Source organism: Stenella coeruleoalba (assembly GCF_951394435.1).
Source record: "Stenella coeruleoalba genome assembly, chromosome: 11".
NCBI classification, from domain to species: domain Eukaryota; kingdom Metazoa; phylum Chordata; class Mammalia; order Artiodactyla; family Delphinidae; genus Stenella; species Stenella coeruleoalba.
In genome coordinates this window covers 99,303,373-99,322,041 of record NC_137157.1, presented here as the reverse complement: position 1 = coordinate 99,322,041, position 18,669 = coordinate 99,303,373, and the positions used below count along the sequence as shown (strand labels likewise).

The 18,669-nt window shown below is 38.7% G+C and overlaps 1 protein-coding gene across 2 annotated transcripts in view; it reads left to right on the top strand.

Annotated features, from left to right (window-relative positions):
* KDM5A (lysine demethylase 5A) overlaps positions 1-18,669 on the top strand; it is a 76,634-nt gene that overhangs the window by 6,978 nt on the left and 50,987 nt on the right. The window contains exons 4-10 of one of the 2 annotated variants that reach the window (XM_079938598.1): positions 4,931-5,101; positions 7,050-7,184; positions 13,247-13,352; positions 14,522-14,613; positions 15,225-15,383; positions 16,809-16,928; positions 17,631-17,789. In XM_079938598.1, coding sequence (XP_079794724.1) covers positions 4,931-5,101; positions 7,050-7,184; positions 13,247-13,352; positions 14,522-14,613; positions 15,225-15,383; positions 16,809-16,928; positions 17,631-17,789 — 942 coding nt within the window. The remainder of the gene's footprint in view (positions 1-4,930; positions 5,102-7,049; positions 7,185-13,246; positions 13,353-14,521; positions 14,614-15,224; positions 15,384-16,808; positions 16,929-17,630; positions 17,790-18,669) is intronic. The other variant, XM_079938599.1, reaches the window with a different exon arrangement.

Sequence of the window (18,669 nt, the reverse complement as noted above, 5' to 3'; positions counted from 1 at the left end):
CCATATTTCAAAAAAACCATGCTCATTATGCTATTTCTTCATTTTTAAGTGTTAAATATCTTATACGTACTGATTGCATACTATTAGAGATTGGCAATGGGTATAAAAATTAAATTCTTATGTACTTCAGGTCGCCTATTCCCTTATAGTGTAGTTAGGTCAATTTTTTATTAATCAGAAATTATTGCTGTGACTGTATAAATACAAATTTATTTGTACTTGTGCCTAATGGTGTGCTATGATTATGTCTCATGTTAATAGTGTGCTATAATTATGTTACCAGTTTTTATTTTCCTTGGACTTAAGAGTCCCGTTGCCTTTCTTCATTTTGTAAGTTTTCCTTGTGACTATTAAAACTTTATTTTCAGATTTTCCAGAAGTATAAATCTCTCAGTGTGCTCTCACCCATCAGAAAATCTGCCAGTTTCCTTTCCTTCTTGGATCCCTTCCTCTGGAGTTCTCTTTCCCGCTCCAGTCCAGACTAGTTTTTTGGTTTTTTTTTTAAGGTCAGCTCTCAGCTTAGAACTTCTTTCACTATTATCATTCTGGGAATTCCCTTTGTCTTTCTCCTTGTTTTAAGTCTTCGTATTACTTGGTTTATTCCTATTTTAGTAAAACATTTCTTCTCCTAGTTTGATGAGCAAGAAGAAAAATGGAATGTAAACTTTTTGCTTGTCTGAAAGTGTTCTGCTCTTAAACTTCATTGGTAGTTTGGTGGGTTTAGAGTCTAGACTGCAAATCATTTTACTTCAGAATTGTATTTTGAAAGCTTTACTTCATAGTCTTCTAGCTTCCAGTGTTGCTGTTGAGAAGAATGATGCTATATTAATTCTTGTGACTTTTTCTTGAAGACACAGGGTCTAATCTTTATTCCCAGTGTTTTGAGATTTCACAGTGGATATGCGCTGGTATGTGTTAATTTTCATTGAATATGTTGATTGCACTTGATGACCTTTTTAATCTGAACTCACCTCTTTGAGTTCTTGTAACTTTTCTTGTGTTAACTCTTTGACGGTTTGTTCCACTTACTTTTTCTTTCTTTTTGAACTCTTATTGGTCGGATGTGAGACTGTTAGACTGATCCTCTACTTTACTTACCTGTTTCTTTCTTAGGTTAAGAGTCCCTTCTTTTCAAACTCTCCTGAGAGTAAATCTCCAGGCTTCTGCTGTTGTTGGAGAGGGATGGTTGCCTGGCGTGCTAACCGGGGGAGGTCTGATTGCTTTTATACAGGTTTTCAGTCAACACTGTTCTTCTAAAATTTAATTTTAAAGGTACTGCTGCTTCCATTTCTTAAGCCTTTCCAGGTTCTATGTTGCGAAAGCTTCTCGTTAGCTTTCTTCTGTTGCAAGTGCTTGGGGCTTTTTCGTCTGTTTTTTTGTTTTTGCTTGCTAGATGATCATTCCTACATCTGCTTTTCTCTTGGTCTTTTTGTCCTCTTGGGAGTATGCCTTTTTGTCCCTTCCTTTTTAGTGGAGCTTTGAGAGGGAGCTTTTAAGTAGAAGACTGCTGCTGTTTTTCGTCTGTTAAAATTGTCTCTTGCTAACTGGAGTTAGTTTTTCATTGGACTGAAATTTTGGCCTTGAGTGGCATTACTCTTTTGTTAAGTTTTAATTAAGGGGCTGTCTTCATTGTGTTCAGTTTAAGTGCATGCCGTGTATTTCTTTATAGGGCATGGGTCATGTGATGTTTTTCTAATGACAGTGGTGTGATATAGTGCATGGCAAATGTTTGGAATAAATGGTTTATATTTTGAAATTGTGCATGGTAATCCTTGAATCTCTCAGCTGAAGAAAAGCAAGTATTAAGGTTTTGTGTGTTTTTATAGTATTAGGCCCGGTTAGATTGTTACAGAGTATCTAAACATGAAGCCAAAGTCATGGCTTTGATTTCTTTGTTAGTTTTGTCTTACCCTTGGCCATCCCCGATTATGGTGCTGTCATTGTCACAGCTGTGTGCCAGAAATGGTCAGAGCTGGGTGGGAAGCATGACTGGATCCGTGCAGCTATATCATTACTGACAGAAGCAGATTATTATGTAATTGTGTTGGGAAATGCAGATTACTGAGAGGGCTCCTGTTTCCTCTCTTAGACTTTTACTGCTCCTCCCCACTTGCTTCAGCCACAGTGGTTTCCTTATTGCTCCTCAACATGCTAGGCAGGCTCCTCATGGGGCCTTTACTCTGGCTGTTCCCTGCCCTGTATATCTGCTTGGGTAACTGCTTCACCTCCTTCACGTCTTTGCTCAAGTTTCACCTTCATAATGAGGCATTTTGTGACTGTTTGATGCTTCAATTTACCCTCATTCTCCTACTTGGGAGGCTTTTAAATTACTCTTTAAAATTTTTTTCACAGCATTTGTCACTTCAAAATTGACATGTTATGTTTAGTCTTCCACTAGGCTGTAAGCTCCAACAGGGCAAAGATCTTTATTTTATTCATAGCTGTATCTCCAGCACCTAGAACTGTAGCTGACAGAGTAGAAACCCTGGGAAGCTATGAATGAAAGGCATTCTCACTCATCCATTTGCTTCCAGACAGCCCTCTATCCAAACCACCCTTAATGTGTCTTCCTCTACACTACAAAATTTGAAAAATAATTTTTTTTTTTTTGTGGTATGCGGGCCTCTCACTGTTGTGGCCTCTCTCGTTGCGGAGCACAGGCTCCGGACGCGCAGACTCAGTGGCCATGACTCACGGGCCCAGCCGCTCCACGGCATGTGGGATCTTCCCGGACCGGGGCACGAACCCGCGTCCCCTGTATCGGCAGGCGGACTCCCAACCACTGCGCCACCAGGGAAGCCCTGAAAAATAAATTTTTTTCTCTACATGATTTTTCCCTGGTTGGCTCTCATTAACAGAGGGAGCTTCTTTGAGGATGTAATAAGAAAAGCTAAAAAATTGAAGATGGGTTCCACTCCTGTGCACATGAACTTCTGTGTTTCTATCAAGCTTTCAGGTACTTCACTAGAGGAGAATTTTCCTTTGGCTATAGTTTCATCTTTGCTATAATAAAATCCTAAGCACAATAGTAGAAAACGTATCCTTTACTTATTTATAGCATGTATATTCTCCCCCCAACCCCCAACTTCCCCCCCACACAGACATTTATAATACAGCCAACATTGATACAGTGTTTACTGTGTCCCGGTGCCATCCATTCATTCATTCATTTTGGCTGCGCTGTGTCTTAGTTGCCGCACACGGGATCTTCGTTGCTGCACGTGGAATCTTTGTCGCGGCATGCGAACTCTTAGTTGTGGCATGCATGTGGGATCTAGTTCCCCGACCAGGAATCGAACCCGGGCCCCCTGCATTGGGAGCGTGGAGTCTTAACCACTGCACCACCAGGGAAGTCCCTGTTCTGGTGCTTTTCATGTTTTAATTTGTCTTCACAGCAGCCTCATAATAAGGAATAGATACTGTTATTATTACTCTTTTAATAATGGTGAGGAGTCTGAGATGCAAATTATGTAACTTACCCAAGGTCATACAGCTACTGAGTTAGCAGAGCTGGGATTTGAACTCTGGTAATCTGGCTCTGGAGTCCATGCTCTTAGCCTTTAAAAAAAAGTTGTGGTGAAACGTACATAACTGTTTACTGCTTTTCAGTGTACAATCTTATGGCCTTAGATATTTTCAGAGTGTTGTACAACCATCACTACTGTCCATTTCCAGAACTTTCCCCTCCCTGTAGCACCTGGTAAAACCATTATCATACTTTCTATGAATTCACTTATGCTAGGTTATCTCATTTAAATGGGATCATACAATATTCATCTTTTTGTGTTTGTGTTATTTCACTTAGCATAATGTTTTCAGGGTTCATCCATGTTGTCACATGTATCAGAGTTTCATGCATTTTTAAGGCTGAATAATATTCCACGTACGCCTTTACCACATTTTTTTTTATCCGTTCATCTCTTGATGGATATTTGGGTTGTTTCTACCTTTTGGCTATTGTGAATAATGCTCCTGTGAACACTGGTATGCAAGTACTGTTTGAATCCCTGCTGTCAGTTCTTTTGGCTATCTCCCTAGAGGTGGAATTGCTGGGTCATATGGTAATTCTGTTTAATTTTTCCCTTAACTTTTTGATATAGTAGAATACAGTAGTGTACACTCAAAGAGGAAAATTGCTTTGAATTCAAATAACTTAATCACACTCTTTATTCTGTCATCAGTGAAACTGAAAACTGCCTATATTTTAGAATGTGAGAGATGTACATATCAGTTTCTGGAAGATGGGGGCCTGGGTACATGTCTGCTCTATACTGTGGCTGGTTTGATGTGAGCATTCAGCAAAAATTGGCCAATTTATCCCATTACTTCCTACCTTAATACATTCTGTGCTATGTTCTAGTACATCTCCGGAATTTATTTTTCCCCATCATTTCTTTATAATATTCTGTGTAAAGCCTTTCTCTTTTTGAAAAATTACAGCCTCTTTTTCAAAATATCCTCTGAATCCACTGTTTGTTTGACATTTTTGTTAAATCCTGTAAGTTAGTTGCTATATTTTCTAGTATCGGGATTTACATTCACTTTATATTATATAATAACATTCACATGTCTATACTTGGTCTGTTTTTAATTTTTATTTATATTTTGAATTCCATGTGGATATAGAGTACATGTATGTATTTAATTTTCTCAAGGTGCATAGCGTGCAAAGCATAAATTCATTAAATATTTTTGAATGCTTGGTTCATTGAAGGTACGCACAGTGGCCAGTAATAGAGTTTAAAACTTCCAAAAGTTATTGTCTCTTTTCCATACTTTAAATGTTGATGAGTTTCAATTTTGTCACATATTTCTTGAAAGGAAATATAAAATCTAGGCCCAGAATAATTTTTCCATTTAGCAGACAAGATGTAGAGTCAGAATACATGAATCTACCTCTTTCCCTAAATAATTTTTACTTTCTTTTCAGATTGTTGCCAGCAAAGGTGGTTTTGAAATGGTCACCAAAGAGAAGAAATGGTCTAAAGTGGGTAGCCGCTTGGGATATCTGCCAGGAAAAGGAACTGGGTCTCTTTTGAAGTCACATTATGAAAGAATTCTCTACCCATATGAGCTTTTCCAGTCTGGTGTCAGCCTTATGGTGAGATGCATCACTTTTTTTAGGATAAATCCACTCTGCCATATATAAACTTTAGATTGTTTACTATAACAAGATAGCAATTGGCTATGATTTCACCAGGTACTGAAATTTGGGGGGAGCAAGGTGTAGTTTAAAAATCACAGCTATTTTTGGTGGTTTACAAGATAAAGGCTAATGGGAATGAAGAAAGTTTTCTTATTTAAATGTGTAAGCTTATGCAAGACTTACGCTTTTAAAAAAATTCCTCCACTTGGTTTCATGTATTTTTTTTTGAACAGCTTTATTGAGGTATAATTTACATGCTACAGAATTCACCTATTATAGGTACACAGTCAATAAGCTTTAGTAAATTATACATTTATGCAACTATCATCACCATCCAGTTTTAGAACACTTCCATCAGCTCCCAAAATTCCTTTGTGTTTGTTTATAGCTGGTTCTTCTACCCTCAAACCTGGACAACTCCTGATCTGCTTTCTGGCTCTATAGTTTTGCCTTTTCTAGAAATTTCATGTACATGGAATCATACAGTATGATTTTGTATATGGCTTTTTTCACTTAGCCTAATGTTTTTAAGGTTCATCTATGTTTTAGTATTCGTACTTCATTCCTCTTTATGGCTGAATAATACTCTGTTGTATGGATATACCACATTTGTTTCTTCATTTATCACTTATGGACATTTGGATTGTTTCCAGTTTATGGCTGTTATGAATAATGCTATGAATATTCATGTACTAGTCTTTGTGTGGACATACGTTTTCATTTCTCTTGGGTAGATACCTAGGAGTGGAATTGCTGGGTTATACGGTAAGTTTATGTTTAACTTTTTAAGAAACTGCCGAACTGTATTCCAAAGTGGCTGAACCATTTTACATTCCCGCCAGTAATGTAGAGGCTTCCAGTTTCTGCACATCTTTGCCAACACTTGGTATTGTCAGTTTTTTTGCTTACAGCCATTCTAGTGGGTGTGTAGTGGTATCTCATTGTGGTTTTAATTTTATTTCCCTAATGACTAATGGTGTTGTGTATCTTTTCATGTGTATATTAGCCATTTGTATATCTTCCTTGATGAACTGTCTGCTCAAATCTTTTTTTTATTGGGTTGTCAGTCATTTTATACTTGTTTTAAGATTTTGCTAAATAGTCTGGATATAAGTCCTTTATCAGATGTATGATTTTATAAATATTTTCTTTAGTTTGTGGTTTGTCTTTTCATTTATAATGGTGTCTGTTTGAAGAGTAATCTATTGATTTTCTCCCTTTTTATGGATTGTGCTTCTGTTATCATATCTAAGAAAATCTTTTCTTCACCTAAGGCCAAGTGTTTTTTTTTTATAGTTTTAGCTTTTATGTTTAGGTCTGTGACCCATTTTGAGTCGTTTTTTTGTGTATAGTCTGAGTTAAAGGTATAAGTTCATTTTGGGGGCAGCGGAGAGGGGGTATAGGAATATCCAATTGTTCCAGCACCATTTGTTAAAAGACTACCCTTCTCCCATTTACCTTACCAAGGTGATTTACCTTGGCACCTTTGTTGAGAATCAGTTGACTATAAATATGTGGGTTTATTTCTAGTCTGTTTTGTTCTTTGTTTGATCTGTATGTTTTACCCTAACACCAATACTATGCTGTCTTGAGTACCATAGCTTTATAGTAAGTTTAGATATCTGGTAGTGTAAGTCCTCCAGCTTGGTTCTTTTTTCAAAATTTCCAAACAATTTGCATTTCCACATAAATTTTGGGATCCACTTCTCAATTTCTACAACAGAAGCCTGCTAGGATTTTGATAGGGATTGTCTTGAATCTATAGATCAGTTTGGTGGGAGAGTTGTCATCTGGTTTCATGTAGTTTTAGGGATTTTTTAGAAATTTATTATTTTTCTCCTTATTCTCAAATCTGATTTCTTACAAGTGAATCTGCCCTCTTCCTGTGCTCTCAATTCTTTAGGGTGTACAAATGCCTAATTTAGATCTTAAGGAAAAAGTGGAGCCTGAGGTTCTTGGCACTGATGTCCAAACTCCCCCAGAGCCGGGCACAAGAGTGAACATTCTGCCGAAGAGAACAAGGCGTGTCAAGTCTCAGGTATCAGTTTCCATGGGCCGCTTTTGACAGGCGTTTCTAGAGTGTTGACTGTGCAGAACACTTACTTGGCTCTGGGAGGTCATTCACGTGCTGTCGTTCTTTAAAACTCGGAGACGCGTTTCCATATACCTTTGAGATGAACGAGGAAGGGATTGTAAACTTCAGTCTGATTTGATTTAGAGAGTTCTTTGTTAATTTTGAACAGCTATGACAGGGGTGGCGGTTCAGAGAGTGACTCTGGATACTGTAGGGCCAATTTCATAGACATGCTGATGAATTCTAGTATATTTTATTTTCGTGGTTAGTATAAGTGAGAAGAATAGGAAAGAGTGGTTTTATCTTTACTCATCATTCCTTTAAAAACCAGTGGGTAAGTTTCTTAGTCTCCGAACCATTCCAGTGTAATTTCTACAGTGTTCTTGTGACCTGGAATAATTTTAAAGCCTAATGAATACATCGGAAGAAAAATGCCCTAATTTCTTTTTGTCTGCCCCTCTTCCCCTCCACCTTTTTCCTATTCCCATTTCTTTGTGGTCCTCGAAGTTGTGTTTCTAAAGGTTTTTGTTATAGACAATCTGTAGGCTGGGGAGAGTGAGGTGCCCTTAGGACTCTTGAGATGTGGCCCATTTAAATTAACATATGGGTGAACTGGGACAGCAGCTTTTCTGGGTCCTAAACACATTTAAGGATGGAAGTGGTTCACATGGAAAGTGGGTTCACTATTAACAAGAGATACTGGATCTGGGGTTGTGAGGAGTCCTGTCACTGTAGAGGCAGGCTAATGATACTTCATCTTGCTTTTCTGTAGCTCAGGGGATATGTCTCTTTCATGCCATGTCTACTTTCCTTGTTCTGAGTTTATGCTCGCTAAATAACCTCTTGATTAATAATTTAGCTTCTTAGGTACTCTGATAGCAGAAAGGTAGGTGTCTTGAATGGGGCATGTGAATTTAATGGAAATTTTTGGAAAATGATAGCTCTATTTTATTTTTTTAATTTTAAAATTTATTTATTTTTTTTGACTGCATCGGGTCTTCATTGCTGTGTGCGGGCTTTCTCTAATTGCGGCGAGCAGGGGCTACTCTTCGTTGTGGTGCACGGGCTTCTCGTTGTGGTGGCTTCTGTGGTTGCGGAGCACGGGCTCTAGGTGCGTGGGCTTCAGTAGTTGCAGCACTTGGGCTCAGTAGTTGCAGCACGCAGGCCCTGGAGCATGTGGGCTTCAGTAGTTGCGGCGTGTGGGCTCTGGGGTGTGCGGGTTTCAGTAGTTGTGGCTCGCGGGCTCTAGAGTGCAGGCTCAGTAGCGGTGGCACACTGGCTTAGCTGCTCTGTGGCATATGGGATCTTCCCGGACTAGGGCTCGAACCCGTGTCCCCTGAATTGGCAGGTGGATTCTTAACCACTGCGCCACCAGGGAAGTCCCAATAGCTCTATTTTAAATTAGTAAACTCTGGTTTGGTTGTTAAGTGATTTTTATTACCATGGTTGATCTCAGAAGTTCTGATCGTCTTTGGGTATATAGTGAAGATTCTGTCTTAAGACCTGAAATACTTGAAGACTAGTCTCTTTGACATGGTGACTCAACTTTGAAGAGTTGCCCCAGGTGGGCCCATTTAATCAGTTGCCAGCTTGTGAAATCCCTTGATGTTCCTTCTGAAACCATGAAAAAAAAGTCCTGCTTATTTCTGATTGCCTTTCATCAGATTATATAATGATTGCCATTCATTATGTAACAATAGGGACTACACAGAATACTTTTACCCATTGCAGTAATTGTTGCTGTAGTCAGATTGATTGATATTGGATTGATATTAGAACCATTTGAGGATTTGCAATTAAGAATTTCTTCACCTTGCAGTTTGTCCTTAATTAATTTTGCCAGTCTGCCTCATTCCTAGTCTTCTATTTCAGAAAGACAGTAAAGGCTTTCTGGTAGAACTTCAACCTCTTGCCCCATACATGAAACTATCTGGTGTTCATTCTTAATCTCTACCTATCTCTGTGGGCAGAGTGTGCCTTTTTCTCCAAGGGTAATCCTTCTACTCCCATCCTTCCCGGCTTTAAAAACAGAAGCCCTCTTCCTAGATAGTTCCTTACTCCTTGCCTCTTTTCATGAAGAAGTTCCCTGGAAAATCATCTATATTTTCTCAGTTTCCTCAGTATCTGTTTAGTTTTTAAACCCTGTAATCTGACTTTGAGCTAAATAATTTCCTTGAAACTACACTATTCAAGTTACCACAGAGTTAATAATTGTCAGATGCTGAGACCCCTTTTTCATTTCTTAACCTACTTCATCTCTGATCATGTTTGCATTTCTTGAAATTTGCTTTTTCTTTGGCTTCTGTGACACCTCTCTTCTCGTTTCCCTCGTCACTCTCTGACCACTCCTCAGTAATCTTTGTTATCTCTTCTCTCTGCCCTTCATGTAGTGCTCTCAGTCTTCCTTATCTTCACTCTACTCAGCTGTCTCTTCCACCCTGTGATTTGTTACTACCTATCTCTCAGGACTCCTAAATAAGTCATGACATCCGTGCTTCTTCCCTGTTCACCAGGGGTCTTGAGTGCATGTGTGTATATGTATGCCTTGGTGGCCACACACAGCTAAACTCAGTATGTCGCAAACATTATCACCTTTTCTAAATCTGTTTTCTTAAAAAATATTTTCTAGCTTGGTGATAGTGACAAGCACAGCCATCGAATAGTTTCCCAAACAAGAAATGGAAGTTAAGAAAGTTATCCTACTTCCCTTTCCCATCTCTATCACATCGCTTGATATACTCTGCTTTAATTGGTTTTTTCTGTGACCTCACTAGAATGAGTTCCTTGAAAGCTGAGATTGCAGTTTGTTTATATCAAGAATGACCAAACCCTTAACACTTATACATTAGAATGCCAGTATGTCCCATTTTTGGTGACACTAAGTTTGAGCCAGCACTTCTTCATTATAATGTACTATTCTCCTTGTAATAAAAGTAATCAGAGTAAACTATAAGACTGTGGGAATAACTTGTTTTCCATTAACTTTCCATTATTTTTCAATAACAATATTTCCATTATTCCATTAACTTGTTTTACCCAATAGTTTTAACATTCATTGATAATCCTTGCCTCAGTTAATTATGTTGGTGGTTGCAAACCAGGTGATTTTCTGGTTCTGTCATTTCTTCTATGTTTATTAGTTAGCATTTTTCTTTAAAAAAACTCTACTCCCACGCTTGAGTATTTTTCATACAGTAAAATGTGTATATCTTAAGTGTACAGCTTGATGAATTTTGATGAATGTATATACCTATGGAACCAACCTTGAGTGTCCCTCCTCCTTTTATAGTCTCACTATAGAGCATGACTTTTTTGATAAATGTCTTATAACCTATTACTACTTTTTATTCCTTTTTGATACTTGAATTGTTCCAAATTTGGCCTGCGGGAGCCCCTTCAAGAGGTTCATATGTTCTTTGACAAGTCTCCATCAGTTTTTTTTTTTTGTTTTTTAATTAATTAATTAATTTATTTATTTTTGGCTGTGTTGGGTCTTCGTTGCTGTGCGCAGGCTTTCTCTAGTTGCGGCGAGCTGGGGCCACTCTTCATTGCAGTGTGCGGGCTTCTCACTGCCGTGGCCTCTCCCGTTGCGGAGCACAGACTCTAGACGCGCAGGCTCAGTAGTTGCGGCTCACGGGCTTAGTTGCTCCACGGCATGTGGGATCTTCCCAGACCAGGGCTCAAACCCGTGTCCCCTGCATTGGCAGGCAGATTCTTAACCACTGCACCACCAGGGAAGCCCTCTCCATCAGTTTTTGAGCACTTACTTTCTAGCACAAAGAATCCCATTGTCTTCTTGCCGTGACTTAGACCTGGAATCAGCCATTTCTCCAAGGAATCCTGGTTCACTTTAGTGGGAAATGGTATTTAGAAGCCAAGATTTGAGCACAAGGTGTGCTTGTTCCTACTGGGATACCATTGCTTGTAGCCCCTTCTGGTGGCCAGGGCTGGGAAATCAATTTTTAAAAATTGTGACTTTATATTTTCAGCTCATACTGATAATTCTAGTCCTAATCTAGCATCACAAAGTTCTTTTGGTTTGTGTTGTAATTGTTTTCTTAGCATTTTGAGTTGGGAACTTAATTCATTTATTCCTGCTCTTTTGCTTTGATTGCTGTGTTTAAGACTATAGAATTTCCTGTGATTATTTCTTTCCTTTGTTCCAGAGATTCTGATATATGATATATGTGATATATGTATATACAGAGAAAAAATTCCAGGTGGAAGGGCCTTTTGATTTTGTTTTTTTGTTGTTTTTTTTGCGATACGCGGGCCTCTCACTGTTGTGGCCTCTCCCGTTGTGGAGCACAGGCTCCGGACGCGCAGGCTCAGCAGCCATGGCTCACAGGCCCAGCCGCTCCGCGGCATGTGGGATCCTCCCGGACCGGGGCACGAACCCGTGTCCCCTGCATCGGCAGGCGGACTCTCAACCACTGCGCCACCAGGGAAGCCCGGGCCTTTTGATTTTTGATGTTATTTCTAGCTTTATGCCAGTAAGATCAGAGAATGTTGTCATATTATTTCCACTTTTGGGGACTTTATTGTCTGTCTGAAAAGGTGGTTGTAAGGATTAATTGACTAGAATACTTTGATATGGCATATACTATATACTCACTATGTTAGCTTTTATTACTGTGTACTTTGCTTTAACAGTGGTAAAGAATGTGTAGTGTTAGGGGCTTCCCTGGTGGCGCAGTGGTTGGGAGTCCGCCTGCCGATGCAGGGGACACGGGTTCGTGCCCCGGTCTGGGGGGGTCCCACATGCCGTGGAGCAGCTGGGCCCGTGAGCCATGGCCGCTGAGCATGCGTGTCCGGAGCCTGTGCTCCGCAGCAGGAGAGGCCACAGCAGTGAGACGCCCGTGTACTGCAAAAAAAAAAAAAAAAGAGAGAATGTGTAGTGTTAATGTTTTTCATTGGACTGACTATAGGTTAATATAACCAAGTCAGCCTACCAGAGTTTAAAGATACATTTTGAAATGCCATTTTGGTTGGTTTGGTTCTTATATGCTCTTTTAGTAGTCCAGGCTGCCTGTGTCTGTCTGCTGTTAGGTCGCCATAGACTTATAAAGTAGTCTATTTTATCCTGGTTTATTTTTATTCTTATCGACTAAGTATATTTTAAGTAAATTTTGATTATTACCCTGCATTCAGAGATTATCTAAATTCAAGGTGTAACACTGGTGTCTGTCATGATGCTTTAATCCTCAAGTACTAGAATGCCAAATGACAGTAGCTTAAACATTGACAACACAGTTTTCACATGCGGACACATTTTCCACATTAGATTTTCAGAGATAAGTAGTTCTAGGATTCGTATAGCAACTTCACATTGTCATCAAGGGCCAAGCTCTTTCCATCTTCCTGCCTGGCCTTCTTCAGTGTATGGGTGATACATATATCTCCTCTTAATTGCATTGTGGCTGCTGTAGCGTCCAGCGCTGTGCTTCCATCAGACTGAGTCTTGTAGCAGTGGGGAAGGAAGTTGGGTCAAAAGGACTTACTCTTTGAGATGCTTTCTCTTTTATTAGAAGACGAAAATCTTTCCCAGAGGTTTGCAGTAGACCTTCCTTATGTCTCACTGGCTAGAACACGATAGCATTCCCACCCTTAGCTAGGTGATCGCCAACAAAGAGAAATGGCATTGGCATGATTGACTTAGGACAGTCAGTATTCATCTCCTAGGATGGGCATAATTGCCCTAATCAAAGATGGGTGTCCATTAGCAAGTTAGAAGTGGGCATTTCTATCGAGTTATTACCACTGTTACACCAGTAATTACCAGTAGTGTCTGTCTCTGGACAGAACCTAATTGACAACTATGCTTTTATGAAAGGTAGATTTTCTTTTGTGGAAAGGAATCTGGGTGTTGCAGAGCGCTTTGGTGACTTCAGCAATGAGGCAGCAAGTGGATTTAGAAAAATTAAAATTTTCCTTCATTTTGAATTGGATCTTGAGACTTTTCCTGGGTAAGAAAATAAATTTATGAATCACAATAATTAGACTAATGTGAGTTTATTTTTTTTTAGTCAGAATCTGGAGAAGTGAATAGAAACACGGAACTGAAGAAACTTCGGATTTTTGGGGCTGGGCCTAAGGTTGTGGGCTTGGCAATGGGAGTAAAAGATAAAGAAGGTAAATCTGTTATTTGGTCATGAAAAGAAATAAGGTACAACAATATGGTTATAACAAGATTCATATGATACTCGATCGTAGTCTGCCTTGGGATTTTCTTAGGCAGCATAGTTCCTAGACAGATCACCTTTTTAGTGGCAGATAATCTTAAGGTGTGAGGAGCCATATTATGTTGAATTTTTGTAATATTTTGGAAGAGAGAAAGTTCCTCCTCCATGTCTAACACATGACACAGAAATTGTAGTTTCTAAAGGCTAGTTTATAAGAGAATTGCAAAATTAATGGTTCTCACCTGGTAATCTAAAGCTTATTATTTTTAAATTTAAAGAGAAATAGAGGATTTCTCTGACCTTTAGTATCAAAATATACTGGGGAGAGCTAATGATTTAGATTCTAACCATAATTTTGACATTTTTCTTTAATTGCCTTTACATATTATGATACTTCATTTAAGTAACCTGTTTAAAGAATGCCTAGTACTCTCAGCTTAGCATGTTAGAAACTTGTGAGTAAAATTGCTAATGCGGAGATCAGGTTTCACAGTTCTATGTGCATGTTAGTTTTAAAGCTCAATTTAACAAAGATTGTGTTGGATATGTTTTTACTGTGTAAGAATTTAATGAATTGCTATAATCACAAGTCATATTGATTACTGTGCATTTTATGATATGGCTAAGTCTTTATTCAGATTGTGGGTTGAACTCTGGATAATCAGGTAATATTCTTCCATCACTCGCAAAGCATTCAGTGTGATAGGACTTCTAGATACAGTATAATGTTTACTATTGCTCTTTTAAAAGATTAAGGACTTTATCTTTTTTCTGTTTGTAATTGTATTAGCTGGCAGTGATCTCAAAGCTAGTCCCAGATTAGTCCCTGATAAGTACTACATATGGGCAAGTGTAGAATTAGTAGTTACGCTCTCTGGAGCTTGATTGCCTGGACTAGAGTCCCAAGTCTGCCGCTGACTGGCTATGTGATTTTGGTCAAGTTATCTAGCTTCTCTGTGCTTCAGATTCTTTATCTTCAGTGGGGGGATAATAGTTTATCTGCCTCATAGTGTTGTGAGATTTTAACTAATTTAAATAATCTAAAATAGTGTCTGGTCCATGGTAAGCTCTCAACATTAGTTTTTACTATTATTATTATATAACTATTTTTATTTCAAGATGAGGTCTCCCGAAGACGAAAAGTTACCAACAGGTCAGACGCATTTAACATGCAAATGAGACAACGGAAAGGAACTCTCTCTGTTAACTTTGTAAGTGTTCTGAGATGTGTCAGGAGGGAAAGGATTTATTTTTATTTTAGTTTTGCACTTTTTACCTTGCTATATCTTAGTATGTTATCTAGTTAGTTTATTTAGTTGTAAGACTTGATGGTGCATCTGAACTTGCCGCTTTGGTTTATATAATACTAACTCTGCTTTGTCCCATATACACAGACTGTTCCCTGAGTCTTATACCTTGTAAGTGAGTGAGTGAGAGGATGAAGTGAAACTGTAAATCCTTAGCTGTATTAATGCTCGGTGTTCAGCCCTCTACCAATAAAGAGTATTTGTGTATAGAAAGGGTGATGTGGTATATTTTATTTATATAAATTGACTTTCAAGTACCCTAGATTTGTAGTCTTCCTTTATTCTCATACCTTGATATGCTTTTATTAATTTGCTTGTAGAAGCTCTGAGGAAATTTAGGAAGTTTTATGCAAAGTATTTAAATATAGTTATTTAAAATAAATATTAAGGATTTAAGTTATGTTTACTTTTTAGTGTACATTATTTTGTTTGTTTCAATTAAGGTGTTCGTGGTAAAAATTTAATATTGCTTATTACAGAAAATAAACTTTTATTTTATTTTGTTTTTTTAACAGGTTGATCTTTACGTTTGTATGTTTTGTGGTCGGGGAAATAATGAAGATAAATTGCTGTTGTGTGATGGGTGTGATGACAGCTATCATACATTTTGTTTAATTCCCCCACTGCCTGATGTGCCCAAAGGAGACTGGAGGTGTCCCAAATGTGTTGCTGAGGTATAAGCCTAGCCTCACCTTTGGAATTAAGAACAGTAACACACACACACGCGTGCACAGTGAACACACTCCGTGAAGCTTCTTCTCCTCTCTCTTTGTTCTTCAGTGTTTGAAATCGCCAGGATTTTTGAAGAGTGATAGTGACTGGAAATGTAACAGTTCTACTGTGGCAGTTTGTTTTCTAAAGGGTCTTTTTCTGACTGTTGGTTAGATAATTCTGTTTATTGCTGCAGACTTTGTTCAGAATATTCATATTCTTGGAAAACAATAAAAATGAAGAAAGTCTGTAGGTTATTTGTTTTTTCTTTTTTTTAAAAAGTAAAAATCAGACATGAAGCTCTAGAACTTAGGATTCATGCATCCAGTTTTCATGCTACCAATAGATAAACAAGTATCTATTAACTTGTTTAAATTTTGACTTGATTGTACTAAATTGTTATTGAAAGATTATAATGATGTCATTATCATGAAATGTCTGGTCTGTTTACTTATTTTAACAAAATGTGATAGGACGTTGAAGGGAAAGAGATGGTATATCTAGATGTAGTCAAAGATGGATATTTATGGCCTTTGAATTATTTATTTATTTATGGCTGTGTTGGGTCTTCGTTGCTGTGTGTGGGCTTTTCTCTAGTTGCGGCGAGCGGGGGCTACTCTTCATTGTGGTGTGCAGCCTTCTCATTGCGGTGGCTTCTCTTGTTGTGGAGCACGGGCTCTAGGCGCACGGGCTTCAGTAGTTGTGGCTCGCGGGCTCAGCAGTTGTGGCTCGTGGGCTCTAGAGTGCAGGCTCAATAGTTGTGGCGCACAGGCTTAGTTGCCATGTGGCATGTGGGATCTTCCCGGACCAGGGATCGAACCCATGTCCCCTGTATTGGCAGGCGGATTCTTAACCACTTCTGCTACCAGGGAAGTCCCTTGAATTATTTTTTAATTTATTATTCTCAAGGTTAGATGATTCAGTCCTACTCGAAGTCAGTATTTGTGTTAAGAAATTGGTCATGGTGGTTGGTAGTATGAAAAAAAATCATTTTTCTAGCTAATTATCCTAGCAACCCGGTGAATATCCCTTTGTCCTTTACCTTTCCTCCCTCCATGAACATTTATTTTTCCACTGAGGATAATAGACATCCCTGGGCTTGATTCCAGGTTGGTAGTCCTCCAGGTGTTTGTCTTGGTGCCAAAGCTTAATGACAACTCCAAAGCCCAAAGCTGTTTCATTGCCACCTTCCTACTGGAAGGTGTGAAAATGCAGTTGAAGTTTAAGAACATTATTTCCTGATTCCACATTAATACTTGTTTTGTGGTCTAGAGTTGACTGGATTTGCTTCCCCTAGGGAAATGATCAAAGAAGGTAGTACCTGAGGGCCTTAATGCGTACTTCAGTTCAGTTTCAGTAAGTTAATCTTAGATTTTTTTTCTTCCCAGGAATGTAATAAACCTAGAGAAGCCTTTGGATTTGAACAAGCTGTACGAGAGTATACACTTCAGAGCTTTGGAGAGATGGCAGATAATTTTAAGTCTGACTATTTCAATATGCCAGTTCATGTGAGTATCTATCTTTTAGGTCACTTTGGGAAAGTATAAAAATTTATCTGATTCCAAAGCTTTTGCGTTGCTTTTTAAAAACTTTCATTATTTTGTAGAAAGCAGGGACAGCATAAAGAAGATGATAGAACACCAGATCTGAAGATTAGGGGCCTGGGATCTGTTTTTGTTTCTTTTACCCTCTGCCGTGGCAGTGTGCACTGTAGAGAAACTGGCTTCGACCTTCCACTTGTTCTTTAGTGCTCTGGGAGCGCTGTCCTTTAGACAGGCACGGAGGATGCGGCAGTTGCTGCTTTGGTTTAGTTATTTGTAGTATGAGGTTTGCTTCTTTCCCTGGGGGATCTTGGACTTTAAAAAAATCCCTTTCGAAATAATTTGCCAAAGCTGTTAAAATTCAGCCTTGATTTTTGTATTTCCTTTTCCTTCCTTATGTCCTGGGTCATCTTTATCCTTCTTAGTTGGAAAGTAGCTTGCAGAAGAAGGCAGTTCAAATTCATTATGTTTTTCTGAACATCTAAGTTGTCTTTAGCTTTTTCCCATCGTCAGTCAGAAAAGCTAGGACTGCAGTCTTTTCAGCTCTGGGAATTGAGAAGGTTTTCTGTTTTTTCATGGGCTTTTTGTTCACTTGACCTGTGTATTATGTCATAGTGGGTTATGGTTATAGAGAGTTGGTAATCTGTAATCTTTGTTTTCCCTGTGTAGATGGTTCCCACAGAACTAGTGGAGAAGGAATTCTGGCGGCTGGTGAGCAGCATTGAAGAAGATGTTATCGTAGAGTATGGAGCTGACATCTCCTCAAAAGACTTTGGAAGTGGATTTCCTGTAAAGGATGGTCGGAGAAAGATGCTGCCAGAAGAAGAGGTGCAGAGCACATAGTAGTATCCAGATTTCTTATCCTGAAGCTGATTCAGCCTTTACATAGCAGAAAACTTTCTTTAATCTTAAGGGACCACGTTCATTTAAAATATTAAATATGTAGAATTTGGACAGTAAAAATAATCTTCAGTTTTGAAAACAATAAATTCAAAGTACCATTAAATATTATTTAACTTTGCATTTTATCAATTTTTTTTTTTTTTTTTTTTTTGGCCGTACGTGGGCCTCTCACTTGTTGTGGCCTCTCCCGTCATGGAGCACAGGCTCCGGACGCGCAGGCTCAGCGGCCATGGCTCACGGATCCAGCCACTCCGCGGCATGTGGGATCCCCCTGGACCGGGGCACGAACCTGCGTCCCTTGCAGGTGGGGAGGTGGACTCTAAACCACTGTGCCACCAGGGAAGCCCTTAACTTTGCATTTTAAAACCAGTTAAATTGGTTTAAAACTTTAACTTTAGTTAAGATTTTGCCAAGCTCTTTCTGTTTGGAAATCTAGCAAGTGACAAGATTTTTTAAAAAAATTACATTTTATTGGTAGGTCCACAATTAATTTTCCTTTAACACCCGGGCAGGTAGGTTTTCAAATATGCATTTAAACTGTAACAGATAATGAAGTACTATCACCTAGGAGATGACCTCTGTGTGTAAACCTGAATTAAGATGATCATTTATTTCTTTTTCTCTTTACTTTGGTCCTTGTCACCTTTTCTTTACCTTTGTAATTGGCAGTCATTGAGAGTTTTATCTCCTATTAAAGGAGTTAACACATGGTCAGAAAAAAAAGTTACATAGTGGAGAAGGATATACAATTAAAAATATGGCCACTCTAGGTCTCTTAGGGCTACCATTGACATGGCATATCTTT